A 19,725-nucleotide genomic window follows, 5' to 3' on the forward strand; every position below is an offset into this window, starting at 1 on the left:
AAGAATTAAAACCTGGATCCGTTTAAGATAGATAATATAATCGCACACATACAAAAATCACGGCGCGTTTGGGCTCGCGTGAAAGGTGGTCTGCAACCAGGACTGTCCATGTCGTTGTCCACTTTCAAAAGCCTGTTGTGAATTACATGGAAGGGGGTGAGGAGAGGAGGGGAACAATGGCTTTATCAAGTTCTCTCCGCAACAGCACCGAGCTTGTGAGGACATGCCTGGAATGTTAAAGGAAATGGCTTACCTTTCTTAATTACAGTTTGATCTGGGATGTTAATACCCGGGTCCTCTACGTGCTGCAACAAAAGGGATACACAAGGATGTGAATATTTAAACATACCAAAAGAAACATGTTACGAGGCTGCTTCTCTCTCTCTCTTTTCTATTCTTTCTTTCTTTCTCTTTCTTTCTTTCTTTTTCTGATATTTCTGCCTTACGGTACTTGGATCCAAAAAACACACATATATAGATATCTACCGTATGCAGTGCGGAAATGTTTCATTTCGATGCATTATCGTATTAGGTTTTAACAAGGCGGGGGACGACACAATATTTTAACCAAAGCCCCCAGGTCTAATCCGGATGGAGCATTTGGCTGGGCTGTTGGAATCTTACAATTAATAGTTGAATCTTTTCACTACGTTTACTCGACAGTAAGGCCGTATCGGTTTCAATACAACTTACTTCCAAAAAAGCATGCACACAATTGCAGCCTGTGCAGGCGAACGCTGAACATACGGTATTTACTCGCAAGTAACACCCGCTGGCTACAAATATGAGCGTCCTATTTGCAGGCACGCAACGGAATCTTATGCATGTTTACTCGGAAGTAAGTTGCAATTGTGTTCCCAGGAAATGCGCACAGGTCTAGTGTCTTAGTCTTGCAGTATTTTTTTTAAAAAATGTAATTAAAAGTGATTTTGAGATTTCAGAATGGTAATTTTGTGCCACCACTGGGCACAGAGAACAGAGGGGGAAATACAATGGAAGCCAGGGAGAAGAAGCAGGAATAATCCGTTTGGGAAGGAGGCACAGAGGTGAGGAAAAGGCAACCCGTTGGCACATTTTTTTAGGGGAAAACGAACTGGAGGGGAGAGGAAGCCAGCTTTATACTGTATTAGCTGAATAACCCAAGAACATGAATCCTCGCTCGCGGCTCTATTGTCCACTAGCAAATTCGGCTGATGCCTTTTTAATTCTCCTACAGATGGATTTGCGCGCTCGCGCGTGTGCCCGCGTGCCCGCGAGGCGCGCCCTCGACTTCGAAACGTGATTAGAAAGTAAAATGAAAATCATGTTTTCTAATTCCCAACCTGACAGTCAATCTAATGTGTCTGTCTGTGTTTACAAATTAGCACTAGCGCTGCTGAGATATAGAACATTTCGCGGCCGCGTTGCAAAAATTGCAGGCGACCGACCGCCGTTCAAAACACAGGCGCGCAGAGATACCCCCAAACCCCCTTTCCCCCCTTCCTTCTCTGTCTCTGACCAGCAATAATACCGAGCCTAACATTTTCTATTCTGCCTTGGATTTATGCTCCTGTTAATTGTGCCTGATCTCAATGATTCCGGGTGGATGGTACGAAGTTGCTTTATTACGGGTTTTATTGTACTCAATGCTCTCATTTGTAACTTGCCTAAAGTGCTTCTGGATTTGAGCATAATTAAATTGAGAAATGTTCAGAAAGGACTAACGCTGCAGTTTTCTTTGGGGGTCTCTTTTTTAAAAAAACTATATAGGGAAATATGATCCCTTCAAGCAGGAGGCCCCAAACCCATAAAGTAAATGTAGTGGGGCGTAACGTTTTTATTTGTCTGATTCCTCTACCTATATGGAGTCCACGCAAGCCACCGACTGTTAGGTTTTAAAATCCCGCCGAGATATTTATGCTTAAATAATTCTCGCCCTCGACTTAGCATGTCTTCAGAACCGAGGAGTCGCTCTTAGGAAAGGTTAACTGCGGCAGCAACGGGGACACTGAAAATGACCCTTTTTCTATGACCCACATTTCTTGATAAAGGAATTCACAACCCCACAAGCGACCCCCCCCCTCTATCTCTCTCTCTGTGTGTGTGTGTGTTCAACTGCCAAAGCAGTTTCATGCCACTTTTGTCTGCTTAAGGGAACCACAACTCAAAGCAAGGTGCTCCAGCCTAACTGGGTTGTGGATCCGGCTCAGTTTAAGGGCGGCCGTGAGGAGTGGGAATTTAAACTAGCTAGCAACTGATTTTTCTGAAAACGTGCCAGCGATAATTCATATCTTGCCAGAGCAGGTAATAAAATGGGATGTATTTATCATTCAAATGCAATTTGCGCTTTGCAATACACTTTGAACAAAACGAAATTCCGAAAGGCGAATATATTTTAGCTCATGTTCCTTGCAGGAACCGAAACCCCAGCCACTAGCTTCAAAATCGTTTACATCTTGACATGTGTTGGGAAGTCCCATTGGTTTCAACTGTATTCCTTTCGCTTGAAAGTTGATCCCGGCCATTTAAAAGGCGTTTCCATACAGATAAGCGTGTTTAAGAACCGCAGCCTGCCCCAAACGTGCTTTGCGTATTGTTCTGTTCTTTTCATCCCCAACCGTTCCCTAAAACCCCACACACGGGAATGCATGCGTTTGTTGCAAAACAACTGAATGTAAGAAGGGGTTTCGTAGGGAGGGCAGGATGTCACGAAATCCCCTATTCAACACCATCTCCAAGTATGATTTACTAAACCGAGAAGGAATAAAAGGCTTCCAAAATGACCCCCAAATAGGTGAACCCATCGGAACATTATCCTTGCAACATGAAACTGTAAATCATTAAACTGTCAATGGACATATTGTTATAATATTTGATCCTGTAATTTGGGGTGGCGTTTCAGCAACAACAGCAAAAAATCACATCCAGATACCAGGAGCTACTTCTACCAGCCCCCCTCCCCCCCCCGGCAAATGCCTTTTGCCTAGTATAATGAGCCTTGCATAATATTACTGGCCTACTCAAATACTATCTTCAGCCGGGGAGCCAGAAGGCAAGGCGACCTCTGACGGTGAGTTGCCCTTTGGAGCCAAGCTCGTAAGGTGCTTCCCCGCGGACAATGGCCCTCTTCGTTTGCAAGGGGGCCGAGACCCGAACGCCGCGCTTCGTGAGAAATCTTCCCCAACGAGTAAGAGAGCCTTACTCCAGAAAGTGGGCAGCAAATATTCAGGGTACTAAAAGATATTGACGACTTATCTGTTGTTAGCTACTAGTTCCTCCTCACTCCCCAACGACTAAACAACATTCATTTAAAAAACACACCCCAAAATAATGCATTCTCTTTCTTCCATCCGCGTGGCTAACCAGTTCAGACTATGTCAATTCTTCAGTCCGGAATAACGTGGGTTTTTTTAATGGTTTGGTGTTGATTTACAATTCATAATTTAGGCTCCCTTTCTTCTACCGACCGAGAAAAGCATGAAGCCTTAGGCATGTTTAGGTCGACTGATTGCTTTCCCAAGACATCTAGGATCCTACCGCAGGCAAGGCCCGAGGTTCATATTATTATTATTATTATTATTATTATTATTATTATTATTATTATTATTATTATTACTGCACGGCCTTCACTATAGTTCCCACTCATTGTCATTGGGCATGGGGGGGGGAACCGTCAAGGATGATTTTGGTTTGATTATTTCTCTCCTGGTGTGTCTCAGCTCCCCATTAATGCAGTGGTGGGGACAGATGCAAACAACTATTACTGTGTGCTGGGTATTACTACTATTATTATATATTTTGTAGGGGAGGCGCTGGCGCGATTAAAGCGGCCGGTTGCAAAGGGATGGAGAGACACCATCGCCTCGCTGCCTTTTTTGTCATTTGGCTGGGTGCGCCCAGCGCAAGTCCCATCCACCAGCCCGAGGGCGCGCAGGATGTGCGCATCGCAGGCCGGAGAAGGAGGCATTGCTGGTGTCAGCCGCCGCGAGGATACAGGCGTGGAGTTCTCCTTACCGATACGTCTTCTAAAGAGTGAGGTATCGAATGAATGGGGATGTCTCCTAGTCCTGAGCTCAAGCCGTGAGGTCCGTGCAATAGATCTTCATGCCGCCGGTAATCCCTTCGCGGATCCAAGCCGGAGAGCTGGTGCGGAAGTCCTCGGTGCGTGTGCAAAAGCCCCGTTTCCTGGTTCTGTCTCTGTCCCGGCCAGCCTGGGTGTTGGGGTTGGGGCTGGGCGTGAAGAGGGTTCAAGCTATAGGGGTCGTTAACGTGGGAATAGGGGTCTTGGGACTGAGGGTAGATGGGCTGGTACGGCGGCGGGAAGTAGGGGGGCTGGAAGTCAGCGTTGGGGGTGTGGGAGAGCGGTGGGGCGCTGGTGTAGGGCGACTGGCCCACGCTCCCCAACTGGGGTAGGCGGGCTGTCCCGTTGCTGGTGCCATCGTGACGGTCCTGGGGGACGAGGAAAAGAGGGGGAGAGAAAGAGAGAGGAGATCAAAATCAAGACGGTTTGAAGGCCTCTCACACCCCCACTATACACCCAACACACACACACACACACAAAGGATGCGATTTGCAAACACTTGGTTCCAAGCATCTTCCAAACGGAAAGGCGTTGAAATTCCTTACAACAAAAGGAAAATCATAAATATTAAAAAAAAAACCAACAAAATCCGTATGCTGAGGGCAGATCCGAGGGCGGGGGAAATCTTAGAGGGGATTTGAGTTTTTTTGTCATTCGAAAATTCAGCCTCTCTTTCTCCCCACCCCCACCCATCCAAAGCGTTCCCACACCATTTACGAAAAAGACTCGTCTGCCTGGAACTTTTAAATGGGAACGACTGTAAATGGTGCAGACGCGGACCTGTATTGTCGTCGCATTCCCAGGGCAACGTCACCCAAAAGAGCTGCTATTCCTTCAAAGCGCGTCCATAAATATGATCAAAATGTGGGTTTGAATAAGTCATTTGCAGAAAGAAAAAAGATTGACGACTCATAAAAATGTGCTGCTTTGTTAGTTGGAACTGTGATATACAGTAATATAAAATATCACACACACACAAACAAACAATATATATATATATATAGTATGTACACACACATTTTTCATAAAATAATGAAATGTCCCAAAACAAAAATAAAAATAAAGCGCGTGGGGAAAGAGGAACAAAAATGTAAATGGTTTTGCCGGCGTGCAATTGGGACTTGGAAGGTTATGAAATTATAGCCCACAGGTACGACTAAAGGAAATTAACAGCCACAGAAATGGAAAGGAGGGGGGGACGGGCGAGGGCGGCAGTTGGGAATTATAAGAAAGATGTCGTTAAATGTCTTCGACTTCAATCTCTCAAGGAGCGTGATGATCCCCGGGAAAAAAGAGAGGAGCGGAAAAAATGTGAAATCCAGCAGGGAAAGCGGGAAGGTACAGAACAGGACAAAAACGCCAACACAATAGACGGGCATGGAAGCGGAAACGAGGATTTCTGTAGTAAACTTGAAGCAGCCAACGTAATAGTAAAGAAGTTGGGGTTTTTTATATTCTCGAAATAAAAAATAAAAAAGAGGAAGGACACAGAGGACAGACAGACCCTCGCAGGATGTAAAACACGCACACATATAAGCAAGACTGAGAAAAGGCACAAGCAAGACCAACCCAACCCACCAGCCCCCACCAGCCCCCGATAGAGAATGCTAAGAAAGCCACTCACCATCGCTGAGAAACTGTGAACTAACATCTGCGCGGATTCGGGGGGACCAAGTCAGGGCACAGGAGAAAAACAAAAAGGCAGAGAAAAGTCGGCTCTTTTTAGCTCTGGCTCTCTCGCGCTGCCTGCGTCTCTTCCTCTCTGCCTCTCCCGCACGCGAGCAGCGCTCTCTCTCTATCCCTCTCCTCTCACACACTCACACACACGCACAAAAGGAGGAGAAGCCCAGGTCTAGACTGTGACTACACCAAGTGCCCAACGCCCAGGCTGGTCCGCGAGCAGCACTGGGGACGCGGCGCGACTCAAATCCATCAGAACTTGACCAAAACGCCCGGCGATGTGCAGCGGCGAAACGAGACGAGGGAGAGCCGGATCCGGCGGTGCTATTGTGGTGCAAAGTTGTGTGCGTGTGTGTGTGTGTTCCTTAATCCGTGTGTGGTGTGTTGCCCCCACACACCTCTCTCTCCCCCCTCCCTCTCCGACTGCTTCACGTGAGCTCCTAATAAGAGAGAGAGAGAGAGAGAGAAGGACGGAGGGAGGGAGAGATCTGCGGCTCGCTTTCCTCGAGAGTCCTAATAGCAGATATTCATGACTGTTAATATTACACGAATACTTAATAAGGGAAGAATGGCTGGAAATCGAGCGTGAAGCGAGGAAGCAACTCAAGGCAGAGGCTGTTCTAAATGACGTCCATTGAATGAAGAATCAGTGTATCTAATCAGAGGGGGGAGGGGGAGCGAGAGAAAGGGGGGTTGAGGACGGAGAGAGAGGGAGAGACAAAAAGAGAGCGAGGGGAGGGGGGAGGGGAGAGAGAGAGGAAGAGAGAGAGAGCCATGCAGCCGCCGCCGCGTCTGACGAATCACAGGAAAGGGGCAACATTTTAAAAGGTTGTAGGGCATGCAGAAGTGAAAGAGAGAGAGAACCAGGCAGAAGCAAGAGGGTGGGAGCAGGCAGGCAGGCGGGGGGGGGAGGCGAGTGGATAGGAGAAAGAAGGGGAGAGGGGTAGGGGAGCGGGCAGCGCGCGTGGGAAAGGGAAAGAAAGAAGCGGCAGGCCCGGGGAAAGGTCCCGGGTGGGTTCCGGGGCTTGGGGTGAACTTGGGGAGGGGGCAGCAGGGGAATCTCGGGGGGGGAGGAGAAAGAGACTGAGAGGGGAAGGCAGGAAAGCAGTGAACGCGGAAGAAGCCAGAGGGAGAGACGGCCCGGCGAGGAACGCAGCGAGGAGGCAGGGAGATGAGACCTGGGCCCGGTGGGGCAATCGTGTAAGGAGCGAGGGAGGCCGGCTAAGGCCGAGGCAAGGTCATGGGGCAGCAGGGAAGCGAAGAAGGGCGCACCTCGGGCGGCGGAGGCTGGGCGAAGGCCGCGCCGTTGAAGGGCAGCGCCAAGAGCTGCGCGTCTCCAGCTGCCCTCTTGCTCCGCGAGGAGCCGGTCTCGGAGGAGCCCGCGTCGGCGCCGCCGCCTCCTCCTTTCACCTGCCCCGGCTCTCCTGGCCCTGGCGGCTCGGCTCCGGCGGCATCCTGCTGCGTCACGTCCATGGCTCGAGGGCCCGAGGCGGCGGTGGGGACTGCGGCGGCGGCAGCAGCAACAGGGCCTCGCCGGAGCCCCGGGCTGGAGGGGAAAGGCCCTCCTTGCTCCGCGCGTGGAATCTCCGCCGCCCTTTCGGAGCTCCGTTCTCCCAAAGGTTGTGGCGGCGTAGGGGACGGGAATCGGGGCGGCGGAGCTACTCTCGGGAACCCCGCGGAGCCTTTTTTCCCCCCTTTGGGGCTGAGGATCGTAGAAAAGGGGTGGTGAAGACTGTCGGGGGGAGGGGAGGGAAAGAAAAAGGGAGGCGACTGGCGCTTGGCTGGCCCGGACAAGCTGGGGCTCCCAGGCTCAGCCCAACCCGTTCAACTGGATGGGCAACTCGCAGCCAGTGAATCCTGGGAGGTGACAGGCATGCTTCACTTTTCCTCCTGCTGCTGCCGACTTATCATAACAACAGGCGCTCTGCCGCCGACCGAGCATGTCCCTGCAAAACTCCCAGAGAGCGCACCTCGCCGAGTGGAGAAGGAAAAGGAGGAGGGGGGCGGGGAAAGAAGCATGCACCTTCAGCTTTTGTAAGCCTGTTACCTTCCGACTTTCTATTTCCATATAGAGAAAAGCAGGAGAACTGTAGCTTCACCGCCGGAACACCCTCTCTTATGATTGCTTATGTCTCCAAATTGCTGCATGGGCGATTTGGGGCGCCATCCGAAGCCAAGCGCATTAAGCAAACGCCGAAGCAAGTTCAGTCCAGCTCAAGAGCACTACCGCGTTCCAGAAGCTGCCGCACACTTTAGAAATAAAATTGAAATCAAGCCCATCTCCTTCGAACTCTGGAGCACTCAATACCTTATTATGTTTACCTGAAGTGAATCCCACTAGGATGGGACTTACTTCTGCGTAAGTGGGCGGGTGTCACTGCAGCCATAAGCTGCAATTTCTGCACCGACTGACTTGGGAGCAAACCCCATTTAACTCCCATTCATGTCTAGGATTGCGCGCACGTCTAGGATTGCGTTGCTAGTCCATTTCAAGAGCTGCTAGTCAGCTTCAAGTATTTTGCCACCGCCCTAACCGTAGCGATACCTTCTCTTAACAAAAGAAAATCGTTCCTAAGCACTCACAGCTCTCCAAACACACCGCCCTCGCCTGCTCTGGAAGCCTTGCCGCTGTATTGGTTTGTTTATCAGCTCCATGTGAAGCCACAAGAGCCAGGAAGCAGCACAAGCCATTTCCAAGCAAATCCACAACCGCACGTGCACTTCGCTTCGACACTGAGAAGCGAACGGCTTTCGCCCTAAATCGGCTTTTTTCGGAGGGTTGGGTGAAAAAGAGGGAAAGAACCACACATCCTTTCCCGTTCTTTAGAGAAAGTGAGAATGAGATCTGCATGCCGCCTACTCTCAGTTTCTGACATTTGTAGACAGGCTCGCCTCTCCAAAGGAGCCATAAATCTCAGCACCAACCCACATTTGTTTTCTTAATTAATCTTCCAGGCTGGCGCTCGTCAGATTCTATTCTGTGCACAGAATTAAGGAAGTGTGCGTGTATTTGTGTGTGCGCCCGCAGAGAGAAAGACTGTGTTGCTCACCAAACCGTTGGATTGAGATAAAAAAGAAGACTTGCAAAACAGAGTTTTGAAGCACCAAATCCCACAGGGAAACAAATATTTTAAAGTATTCAACAGTACAGCTCTTATACACAACCACTCTGAGATGCGTTTTTTTGAAAAGCATCCTCGAGGTCACCCTAGCGGTTCAACCTATCCATCTATGCCTGTCTGTGCACCTATCTCTCTGGCTTAAAATAATAATAACGATCAACATCAGACATCACATATATGCACCTCTCCGTCTCTTTCATCAACCTGCAACATCATTTCTAACTGCATATTATATACCTCTAATAAATATCAAGAGTCTTGTAAAGCGAAGGAACGAGTAAGCATTTTCTCTGCCACCGCGCGCAGAAGGCACCTTTGATCTGCTTCTATCTCTACTCCACCTCCCAATAGCCTTCGAGGAGGCTTTTGGAGTTTGAAAGGTGCGCTCTTAAAAGCCCAGCAAGCCGCTTAAACCCTCACCAACTGGCTGAGGAGAGCGAGGAGAAGAGCAGCCAGCAAGATCTGACGCGGAAGTGACAACGGTCCAAACCAGAGAAAAAAGTCGCTCAGTGCGCCTCAGCAGAACTTGTGGCTCAAAAAGACCTCTGTCGGGGGCAGTCCTCTTTAGGACATCCTGGGGCTCCTTCCGCTGACTCAGAAGGGTCGTCTCGCTCGTCCTCATTCATTCGTTTTACTCATCCATTCCATCTTCTCCCCCTCCTCTCCTCAATAACTGTTTCAGCACTGGTGCAGAAAGATCTGCCTGGGCTTCCTCCTCCCACCCCACCCGCTTTTTTTCTCCTTCTGGTCCTTGGGCCGAGGAGGTCGATTCCCCCACCCTGCCTAAGCACCCCCTTCCTTGCTCAACGCGTAGCCTCCTCCACCTGGCACCCAGGTATAAACCCACCACAGACGCCCTCTCTCCAGCTGCGAAGTCTGCTCAGTCGCCTAGCGCAGAACTTGGTCTTCCAACGGCATCGCTAGCTGTAGCAAGGTGCTTCCCCAAAACAGTTGGGTTTTCTGTTTGTTTGTTAGGTGGAGCGGGGGGGGGGGAGGCTGGACGGATTGGTGGACGGGACGGGACGGGACGGGGAGATCCTCTCTGATGTGTGCCCCAGCCGCGGGAAAGCGCTTACCTCACATTCCTCATATTTGATATTATCCGTCAGTTTCCAAAGCATTTTCATGGGTTGCCGTGGCGAGAGAGAGAGAGAGAGACAGAATCAGAAAGAGAAAGAGGGAGGGAGAGAGAGAGAGAGAGAAGGAGAGAGAGAGAAGAGGCTCTTTTGCCCTGCCTGCCTGCCTTGCGCTCTCCTCTGGCATGCAGAGCGCGCCCGCTGGAGTGCTTGAGCAGGAGGAGGAGGAGGAGGAAGAGCAGGAGGAGGAGATCTCCCGTGCCCGCTCGGAGATCTCCCTCTAATGGTCGAAACTTTTCCCTTTTTTCTTTCCAAGAGAGTCTTTTCACCAACAGCCTAATCGCCTCATTAGCATAGCAACAATAGGCCAATTGCTCCGCTGCGCAACAACCTGCGCGCGAATGGACTCAGGTAGCCAAGAAAACGCCCGCCACCGTCGCGTTTGGGCTGGGTTGGGCTATGCTACTTTTAAACAGCAGGACTCTTGGCAGGCGGGAGGGAGGTGAGACAGAGGAGGGGAGGGGTCTATTGTGATAGAGGGGCGTATGTGTGTTTTTAAAGTCACTATTCTTGCGATCTTCTACGTTGAGTCCATTTACTTGTTCGTTCTCACATCCTTCTGTTCTTACTTTTGCTATCTAATTGCTCTCTGCCTCTCCCTTTCTCCCCCCTCTTTAAATAACTTTTAAACTTTAAACTAGATGCAGTTTTACTTGCAAAGCTGTCAAAAGGAACATTCCCATGGGCGCTAACGGATCGCAACGCGCAGCCCGATCCTACGCACGTTTACAAGTGTGCTGGGAGTGGCGCTAGTTTACTCCCGATTGTGATAAGGTTTTACCCGCGCAGCCCTGTCCTGCTCGTGTTTACCCAGAAGTGAGTCCTATCCCACCGAGTTCGATAGGATTCCTTTCTACAGGGTTGCAGTTCTTTGACTTAAGGACGCCACGGCTTTTAGGAGTTGCCAGCAAAGCAGTCCATCCTTCCTTTTCTGATTTGGGTTTTGTTTCGCCGAACTGAGGCCTATTCTCCCCCCCTACATCGTAAGGACCAGATTTGAACCAGCAGCTCCTTTTAGAGGACGAAAACAACAACGCCCATACTTCTTTGGGTTTTTAACATCTCTTCCCCTCCCCTCCCCACCGTGGGGACAACCGAGATTATGTATTTGCGTGGTTTTCTTTGCGTCTAAGGACCAGCGACACTTGGGCTGAAAGATACATCCGTGCATATAATCTTAGAGAAATAAGACTGCGCCAGTATTGTCCAAACGTGGGATCCTGAGCGCAATTATTTCGGAATAAGTTCGGCAGAAATCAAGGAGAGCTGAAAGGTGGCGGTGCAGTTCGGGGAATTGTAGACTCCGGAGTTAATGGACTTGGTGGGTGGGGAGATATCGTTACTTCAAGATGTGCCCTGAGGCATTTGGGGGCCCCTTCAACTCGTTCTGCTGAGTGGAGTCCTGAATTCTTCTGCCCCCCCCGCCCAATCCTGCCCTGTGAGGGCACCACTGAAGTACAGTATTAGGAACCGATCAGAGGGCAGAGACAGTGGACAGTGTAGGAAGTGGGGAGTGGGGAATGGTCTCCTACTCTACCTGTTTGAACCCCATGAAAACCCTTCTCTCAGCCACATGAAGAAAGGCATAAACGCTTAGCCTGCAGGCTATTTTGCGCTGTGATCCTAAGCAGACCGCATTCAGACGAGTACAGACAGGCAATAGGATTTACTTCTGGAAGACTGCAGTGTTTAGGGTCGGACGGAGGATGTGAGGGAGAACCAGCGGTAACACCGGAGTCGATGCCATCTGAGCTCAAACTGGGGGCTGCCAGATCCAGCTTCAGTTCCCGTTACTCTCACCCTCTTTTATGCCAAGGCTTCTGCCTGTTCTCTCTTTTCGGAACCCGAGGGCGAATGCTGGAACATGTGAAGTCATACTAGAAAGGAAAGTGCCTCATAAGCATGTGCAAAGTGTTTTTCTCTCAACAGCACTCTGGTCCCCGCAGCATTCAGGTTTAAACAGCAGGTTGCAGAGCACAGCATTCTTACTGGTTCCACCAGGGTCCCGGAATTGCTGTTTTGATCAGCACTGACACCAGGGACAGACAGGTACCGGTAGGTGCATATGTGAGCTGGCCCCTAAATATAGTGAGGACTGCAACTTTGAGCTCTAATGGGAACGGCTGCGCCCCCTTCCTCTCCAGCTTCTCGAGTACACGCCCGATTCCTTTCTTATATTTGCTTTGTATAGCTCAAACACACTGTTTCATAACAGATCCCTTCGGACTGGGTGTTTTTGTTTTTTGTTTTGCCGTGGTTGACACTGTTTTTTTATTTTTAATCCGGATTCATTTCGGATCTTTCAGGTTGGAGTCCTCCTCTGTCTTTTACTAGAAACTGTGCTTCCTGAGACAAAGAAGCAACACCTTTCCTACTCTCTCAGCTTTGCAGGTCAGGATCAAAAGACACCAGGTGTCAAGACAGGTGTGCTGCCGGCCCTTTTATCTGCGAATCGTCGCATTTGGCGGATTCAGATACCGGCATGCGTACATTCTCATTGGGGTCTGGATAAAGCGGCCACCTAGAGCTGCAATTCGAGACCAGCCTCCTGAATAGAACCAACCTTCCGCGATGCGCTCCTATTGTTGAACCACAGCGAGATCTACAGGTCCAAGGAGGCAGAGGCATCCTTTGCACGGGAAACGCACTGCGATTCGCCTGTCTGGGAGACTCTGAAGTTCCCCCAAAAGGAGAACCCAAGCCAGTTAAACCGGATGGAATTGGATTAAGGTCCACTGGAGAATTTAGAATTTGGCATCGACTCAGGTTTGTTCCGGCTTAAGCAGCTTGTAGATCGGGATGGTAAGGGATTTTCTTTTCTTTTTTTGAGAGAGATAAAAAATAATAATACTACAAGTCAACGCCACGGCGCCAGAGATTCTGGACGATCCATGAAACGGCGAGTTTCCCCAGAGATTCTGGACCTCCAGAAAACGGTGAGCCCCCTTTTTCGGATTCTGCAGGACCACCGCGCCTGGCTGGCTTCCTCGCCACCTCTGGGCTCTTCCTAGGAATAAAAGAGTCGGTGGTGTGCTGTCCGTTGATGGTCCACTTCCAAGGGAGCTGTGGGGAGGTGGCGAGAGAGAGGCCACTCCGAAGAAGGCGCGGTCTCCTTTCCTCTCACCCCTCCGATACACAGGAGTCCAGGGTCCGTCTAAAACGCCCATTGCCTTGACGCCAGGGTGCTCGGTGGCTGATCAATGTGTGTGAGAGCGCACGGCCCTGCGCCTTCCAGCGGCGATTGCGCCATTGGACTCCCAGGCTCTAACGGGAGTGGAAGATCCCCCCCCCAACACACACACACACACACACACACAGAGAGAGAGAGAGAGAGAGAGAGAGAGAGAGAGAGAGAGAGAGAGAGAGAGAGAGAGAGAGAGAGAGATCAATATTACTGCGGGTTGCACGGTGGATTTCTCTCTCTCTCTTTCTCCACTCCTCTCCTCTCCTCCGCTGGTGGAGAGAGAGGGAATCCGTCCAACCGGCCTCCCTGGCGGCACAGCCGTGTGGGAACTTCGCAAAGCTTTGGGTGCTCCCTCCCGCCGAAGACTTCGGCGGTTGCGAAACCCAACAGAGAGCTAAAGGCGTGCAGCTTTTGCAAGACTCGGGGAATTGCATTCCCGGACAGGGCTTCAAGCCCTCGCAGGAACCGAAGCTAGTGGTAGTAGTTCCCCATGTGGGTGCGGAAAACCGACCTAAACACACGCACGCGCGCGCACACACACTCTCATACGCGCTTATCTAAAAAGAGCAGGGCGCGAAGGGCCTCAAGGCGCCGCGTCGCCTACCCCTCCCTCTCCCTCGCAGCGCCTTCCTTCTGTTGCCCGCCTGATAGAGGCTGGATGAGTCCCAGTTGACTTCAGAGCCACAGGTCGAAAGCGAGGCGACTACTTGGGAGTAAGTGGAAAGAATGGCTGGCCCTGGGAATGTATGGGAAACGCGGGGTCCTAATCAATCGCTTGGGGTCTTCTGTCCGCTTGAGCTGAAATCAGTGGCGCTTCCTTCCTTCGAATTAGTGGGGGAGGGGTGCTGCAAAGCCCACACCTTTTGTGACAATCCCCATACTGTTTGTACAGAGCTACGGCAGAGGCATGATTAAGATGAAACTGGGACTAGTCTTGAATAGGATTTACATGGATGGCTACCCGCCTCGCGGGGGGGGGGGTGTCAGTCCGAGGGGGTTAGGCTCAGAATACTATACATACAGTATTTGCGACCCGATCAATATCTGCATAGCTGTACTTAAGCAAATGCCATTCTGTTAGATAGGGACAAAATAGGAAAACAAAACAAAAAACTTTTATCCGGCCTCATTTGGACATATTTTCCACGGAAGTGTGCTTAGGATCAGGTTTCTTATAGGTAAGTTATGCTCCATTCAAACAAATGTCAGGTGTGCCCCCCCCCCCAGCAAATGCCTTAGAGAATTTTGGATTGCTCTCCGTGACTCAGCCAAAGTTAAGCACTCTTAAGTTCCTGGAGGTTTTCAGTTGGAAAGAGTTTAGCTTCTGGTAAACCTTTCCAGTGAAGGCAATGGGGTCCCCTGTTTACGGTCGTACCCAAGGGATAATTGGGGTACTGAAAAACCATTCGGAATAAAAGGAACTGAAAGCAAGAGCTGGATTTTAACTTCCTCGGGATCGTTTACCCGAAGAGGAAAAGCCACCAGTTTCAATGGCGCACCGAGTTCACTTTTTCCTCTTTGCGGGGCCTGAAAGGCGCGAGCCACAAAGAAGCGGCGCAAGTTCGGCCACAGGTTGAGCATGGAAGTTTGTCGCGGAGAGGGAGAGTTTCCCAACCTGATCCCCTTTAGAAAAGAAGGCCCCTACTTTTCACCCAGTAAAAGCCTGCGAGGCCTAGTCTAGCGCGGAGCAGCGTTCGCCTTTGAAAGTGCTCAGAATTGGAGCACTTTAAAGAGTTAGAAGAACTCCTGCAAAAACTTAGGCTGGGTCTATTAAAACCTTTTTAAAAACCTTTCACACAAACCAGTTTTCGGTGACCAACATAAAGAGAACCAGTTTACAGGAGAACTCCACCACCGGGTTTGCCAGATCAGTGGGGGTTTAACATCAACAGCGATCACGCGGCAAGTATCTTTCGAAATGTCCGTGGGGGCGATTGTCGTGGACGAGGAAGCCCGTGGCACCGTTTGTTGCTCCGTGGGCTCTCTTCCCCCACCTGTTGAGCAGCCATCAAAGTTCTCCTTTACGCAAACAATTTTACGCGCTGTGAATTGTCCTTATTAGGTGGTTTGCCCTCCCCAAAATGCCCGGCGAGGAACCCCAAGTCGCTCTTCGTCTGTTGGGTCTGGATCCGAGCCTCCTAGTTTCCCCTACCTTTACTCCCCAAACAAAACGAGGAAGAAAAGCAAAGGCGGGCGGGGGTGGAGAGAAGAGAAGAGAAATCGCGTTACCTGCCAGTCTCCCATTTTCGCAAGGAGTGACATTCTGGCTCCGGGCTGCCTATCACAAGGTCCCTGCCGGTCATGGAAGGAGTGATCTGCCCGCCTGCCTCTCCAGCGATCTATTTAGGCAAAGCCTTCTTTTACCTGCCTGAGGAGCTCACCTGGTAAAAAAAAAAAAAAGGCAGGGTGCTGCCTGCCGGCGCCTGCGCACTGGCGCAGGAATGCATTTCGACCAGCTCCCTTCCAGAGCTCGCAACCTGTCTCCGCGGATGATGGATTTACAGCAAACAGCAGCTCTCTGGAGCGGAGTTTCTTGACTTCCCACCTCCGGGGAGCCGTCCTGATCTCCTCCTGGAGGGGATCAAAACAGCAGGGAGTCAGATGAGCTGCTGGGATTCCTCTTTCCCCTCTCGTCGCCTTTCTCCCCTAACCCCCCCCCCCCACTCTCCTATTGTTTGGATTTACTGCAGTGTGGAGAAAAGCCAAGGGAGTGAAATTGGGTGTATATTGGTGGGTGAGCGAAGGAAAAGGAAAGCGAGAGAGATGGAGACCGGCAACTAACTCCCGCGTGCCCCAGAGATCCGGAGCGTGGAGCCGGCGCCGCTGGGCAACCTGATTTTGAGCTGGAGGTGGGGGGAGGGCGGGGGCAACGACCGAAATAAGGAGAGACGAGCGAGGAGTTGTGTGTCGAAAAGGCAGCTGCCACAGGGGTTCAGTTGCAGCTTTAGGTCTCCTGTCTGCGCGGCATCCTTTCAACGGCTCTTTGCCAAGTCGACCCACTTGCGCAGAAGCACTCATCGAGTCTGGATTGGAACTCGATCGGCTTCGGCGCAAAATAGCCGGGGCTGTAGGACGAGTTGAGGGCCAGAGCAGCAGCGATGATATACACCGGATCTCTCACGTTCAAATAAAGCGGGGATTGTTTGAAAATGTGTTTGGTATCCGTTAGCAAGACAGTTAAGACTTTTTGGAAAACTAAGCCTGGGGCGCGGGAGGCAGTAAAAGCAGTGCTGAGTACGCGGTAGAATTGCGGGTTCCAGTTGCTACAGCAAGAGGCACAATTCTGTTAAATCGTCGCCGTTAATGGGTTTAATTCAAATTGTGGATCGGGTTGTTAAATTCTGCAAGGACCCTGTTTACCGAAACAATGCAGCTGTTGGAGTGATGGGGGAATGGGGTACATGACAACTAAAAGCAGCATCTTTTAAGGGTTTAAGATTTTAAGCGTTCTGGGTCTTTTCAAACGCGTCTGACTTCACTTTTCCATAGTGAACGAGGGGCTTCCAGTATTGTTCCAGAATGAGCTGGGTCTGCTTAATGTATGAAAGGATATTTTCACCTAATTAAGGTGAGCGAGCAGCAGAGCCAGAGCAGATCACCGCAAACTGAAGTTTTCGTTTTACCAACTTTCAGCGACTTTCCACAAAACGTTAAACTTCCTCCCACAAAATAAATAAATAACAAATCTTAAGACAGGGTCTAGGAGCTTTCAAAGCCTTCTTTTCCCGAGAGGTGTTTTTTTTTTAAGCCACATTTCCTGTGACGCCATTGCGTGCAAGTATCGGACTAGAGATCTGCGCGGAACTGTGCTTGTATCAAGATGAAACTTTGTAGGTGGAAAGGGAATTACGGTAATAAAAAGAGAGTCACGCTCCTTTCTCCTTTTTAGCTCTGGTCTCAATGCTCTGAGCCGGATCTCCGACCAGATGGACTCCCGCTTTTGCTAGGAAATAAGTTTTACTCTAGAGCAGCTCCGTAAAAAGTTTAGGGTCAGTGGCGTCTGTAGAATCTGCCCTCGCCCTAAATACCTGGAAAGAAGGACGGGAAAGAACCTGCATAGCCGCGAGGTGATTCTCTCTAGGTAGGCAGAGAGACTTTGGTCAATTCCAGAATTATGGGGAACAGTTGCATGGTCCCGTTTTATGAGTTTCAGCAAGAGTGAGACATCAGGTAAGGAGGGAGGGAGGTAAGGAGGGAGGGAGGGAGGGAGGGAGGGAGGGAGAGGGAGGAAGGAAGGAAGGAAGGAAGGAAGGAAGGAAGGAAGGAAGGAAGGAAGGAAGGAAGGAAGGAAGGAAGGAAGGAAGGAAGGAATTGACTGAAGGCGCGCTTTGATCCTGAACACTCTTCTCGAAAGCAACGCAACCTAGCAGGCGTAAATCCTGCAGCTTCTGCTTAACAGATTTATGGATCTGCCTCCTCGGATCTGGATCTGGCTTGATCGGGGTCGTAGACCCTCTTTGGATCCTGTTCACCAGTGATGCCTTCAGGGCGCAGGAATTTGGGACCCACCAAATCCAGCAGAAGGAGCAGGAGAGCCCCCCCAAAGGCAACAGGTCCGGCTTCTCCCATTCTGAAGCAATACACCTCACCATAGCTGCCAAGTTTTCCCTTTTCTCGCGAGGAAGCCTATTCAGTATAAGGGAAAAATCCCTTTAAAAAAAGGGATAACTTGGCAGCTATGCACCTCACATGTCTAAAAAGTTGAACTCACGCCCTCCCTTCCTCACAGGACCACGAATCAGAGTCCACAGCGCCCTAACTGTACTACTGCTGCTCAAAAACAACCCCAATTTAAGCAGGGAATAAGAGACCCTTCAAGTCACCAGACCTACATCAACTGCGTTGGGTTGCGGATCGGTGCCCTAGTTTTTACCCTAGTTTTTCTCAAGGAGCTTATTTCTTACCGGAAAGGAGGGAGGTTTTGCACGTGCCCTAAAGTGGGGTTCAGGTAGCTAAGCGATTTTTAAATTTTATTTTAAGGGAGCGTCCTTTATTTTTCCGAAGGGCAAAGAGTTCATCCGATTAGCAATTACGAGATTTCTATCTTTGTGGAGGGGGCAGGGCGGGCTGGGAAGTAGAATTCCGGGCCCAGCCCCAGCCATATATTTGCAACGAAACAGCCACCTATGACTAGCACCACCAAACACTAGCATAATCTTCATCACGGTGCTTTGAACGCCAGGAGGGCTTAGAACTAAGCTATGCTATGAATGAATCCAGCTCACCGATTTCCCCCCTGACCATTAGGCGCGTTTAGGATTGCTTGTTTCAAAGGTCCCCGGCCGAAATACCTTGTGGGTCACAGTTTCACTGGCAAGCCTTTAAAATCAACGAGCAGGAAAGGAAACGGATTAGATCCCGGTTAGATCCGGTCCCATGTGCGAATCACTGTGGCATCACATTTCCCCTCTGCACTTGGTTCGCTTCCTCCTATTAAAAAAAAGTTATACTGTATTAAGTGGCTCTAAACCAGGCATCCCCAAACTTCGGCCCTCCAGATGTTTTGGACTACAATTCCCATCTTCCCCGACCACTGGTCCTGTTAGCTAGAGATCATGGGAGTTGTAGGCCAAAACATCTGGAGGGCCGAGGTTTGGGGGTGCCTGCTCTAAACCCTTGGAGGAGGGCGAGAGGACGCCGTTTAATCGGAAAAGAAGCGTCCGGGTCTGCCCGATTTCTCCGCATTGACAGCAACAGAGCGAACAGGTTTACCCCACTGAAGGGTAGGCTGTTCAGAGGGCGCTGCAACAGTTGACAGTCGTTAGGAACTTCAGCGGAGGAAGACTGAGAAGAGTGGCTGGGGAAACCCAGCCAGATGGGTGAGGTATAATTATAATTGTTATTACCGGTATTATTATTATTATTATTATTATTATTATTATTATTATTAATGGTTGTGGGTGCAAGTCAGCTCGGACCCCTGTAGTGTTTTACTTTGGGTATCTGCTAAAAAAAAAAAAAGCGGGGACTTCAAACCCTTTACTCGGATGCAGTAGGGTACTCAGTGGGATGTACCTCGTGAACCACCAACCGATTGCTTGGATTATAAATCCCTATTGCAAACAATGGAAATTTGATTCAAGAACGTATGAAACTCAACCGATATTCCACTTTTCGAGTTTCTGCCTGTTGGAACATGAAACTGGAAACCTTTCCTTGCTGATTTCCAGCAAGATATACTGCTACTGTTAGTGGAGGTTCCACTGAGTTATCATTCCGTTTGGAAAACCCCGCGATAGACACTCCCCCCCCCCATACACATCTCTTTTTTTTTTTTAGCCGTCTAACCCAGCGGCTGTCGCCACATCTAGCGACCCTTTGAGCTCTGCGAGGCTTACTGCCAAATCAGTGGGCATAGGATTGCAGCCTTCACACGATGTCTGGTGTGCTGCGATCTCATTAGTCTGCAACTGACGGCCCATCAGTTGCATTTGAGTATATGGGACATGTAGGAAAAAAGTTTTCTCTGCATTCTTAGAACGTTATGACCCGCTATCTTGGTTCTCGTCAGAAAGAGCAAAAGGTAGTTTGGGATCTACTGGT

General features: G+C 50.1%; 1 protein-coding gene across 5 annotated transcripts in view; it reads right to left on the reverse strand.

The window, feature by feature from the left end:
- Nucleotides 1–15,524, reverse strand: part of TFAP2A (transcription factor AP-2 alpha) — a 29,306-nt gene extending 13,782 nt beyond the window's left edge. Inside the window, exons 1-4 of one of the 5 annotated variants that reach the window (XM_035125228.3) lie at nt 9,939–10,516; nt 5,685–5,711; nt 3,994–4,428; nt 254–305 (exon numbers count right to left, since the gene is read on the reverse strand). In XM_035125228.3, the coding sequence (XP_034981119.1) occupies nt 254–305; nt 3,994–4,428; nt 5,685–5,711; nt 9,939–9,989 (565 nt within the window). In that variant the 5' untranslated portion in view covers nt 9,990–10,516. Of the gene's footprint in view, nt 1–253; nt 306–3,993; nt 4,429–5,684; nt 6,338–7,012; nt 9,616–9,938; nt 10,517–15,411 lie in introns of those variants that run through there. The other 4 variants (XM_035125230.3, XM_035125229.3, XM_088675167.1 and 1 more) reach the window with 4 other exon arrangements.
- Between the last annotated feature and the right edge of the window lie 4,201 nt (nt 15,525–19,725).

This window comes from Zootoca vivipara, chromosome 8, assembly GCF_965207765.1.
Source record: "Zootoca vivipara chromosome 8, rZooViv2.hap1.1, whole genome shotgun sequence".
Classification (NCBI taxonomy): Eukaryota; Metazoa; Chordata; class Lepidosauria; order Squamata; family Lacertidae; genus Zootoca; species Zootoca vivipara.